The sequence below is a fragment of the Antennarius striatus genome, chromosome 21, assembly GCF_040054535.1.
Source record: "Antennarius striatus isolate MH-2024 chromosome 21, ASM4005453v1, whole genome shotgun sequence".
NCBI classification, from domain to species: Eukaryota; Metazoa; Chordata; class Actinopteri; order Lophiiformes; family Antennariidae; genus Antennarius; species Antennarius striatus.
This window is the reverse complement of record NC_090796.1, coordinates 171,419-172,500: the sequence shown is the minus strand read 5'-3', so window position 1 is coordinate 172,500 and position 1,082 is coordinate 171,419. Positions and strand designations below refer to the sequence as shown.

At 45.3% G+C, this 1,082-nt stretch overlaps 1 protein-coding gene across 1 annotated transcript in view; it reads left to right on the top strand.

The window, feature by feature from the left end:
- hhex (hematopoietically expressed homeobox) overlaps positions 1–768 on the top strand; it is a 7,829-nt gene extending 7,061 nt beyond the window's left edge. The window contains exons 3-4 of the mRNA XM_068305263.1: positions 1–46; positions 126–768. The exon at positions 1–46 is cut by the window's left edge and continues 5 nt beyond it. Of these exons, the coding sequence (XP_068161364.1) occupies positions 1–46; positions 126–356 (277 nt within the window). The 3' untranslated portion in view covers positions 357–768. The remainder of the gene's footprint in view (positions 47–125) is intronic.
- Positions 769–1,082: the final 314 nt, after the last annotated feature.

The following is a 1,082-nucleotide window of genomic DNA, read 5'->3' as shown; positions in this document are numbered from 1 at the left end:
AACGTGGTTCCAAAATCGACGAGCAAAGTGGCGCAGATTAAAACAGGTGAGAGGGTGTGGAACTGGTTTGTGTTCTGGTTCAACTGGGCCCACTGCCTGAGGGACTGTGTTTCCTCCCGCCTCAGGAGAACCCTCAGGGGGGGAAGCTGGAGGAGGAGGACAGTTCTAACAAAGACGACTCGACCGAGGCGTCCAGGATCCAGAGTCCGGAGCAGAGACGCGTGGCGGCGGCGGGGGAGCGGGGGCCAGTGGGCCCCTGTGTGCTGCCTGTGTCTGCAGGGCCCCCCCACACGGAGCTGGACTATGACATGTCAGATGACACGGACCAGGAGCTGGACATCGAGCACGACGCGTAGTTCACACTGAAGCGTTGTGATGATGATGATGATGATGGTGATCACGTGACGCCCGGAGCCCTGCTGCTGGTTAATGCGCCACCATGGGGGTGGATTACCTATAGAATGAGAGACAGGATGATAAACTACTTCCTGTTGTGTATCGCTTCTATTTCCCCCGTCCTGCAGTGCCTTCAGAATGCACTACTGTGTGTTTGTGCATTTATTCACCTCTGGTGAACACCGGGTCTATAGATTAGTCCGTCCCGTCGGGCGACGTGTTGTTCTGATGTTCTTAATTCCAGGAGTCATTGCCTTAAAATGTGACATTCCTTAGATAATCACACTATTTCTTGTTTGATTATATCTAATAAAATATTTTGTGGTATTTAGTTGTGATATAAATACATTTTTCAGTTGGACACATGATGAGCTGGACTCATTTATTCATGACATGAAAATACAGGAAGTGTTTTTTCATTATAGTAAATATAGTAACAGATGGGGCCTCAGCCGAATGACGACTCACATTTCACTATTTGTAAAAAGTAAAAATCTTAAAAAGTGAGATCATGTTTTATAAACAGCAAAATATTTTTTAGAATTTACAAGAGAAAAAAAAACAATAATTTGATATTTGTAAAATAGTAAATTGAAAGAAAGCTACAAACACTATCTGATAACTGATCAAGTTTCCAAACACAACCACCGACAAACACGACACACTCAGTCTGGCACACACAACTG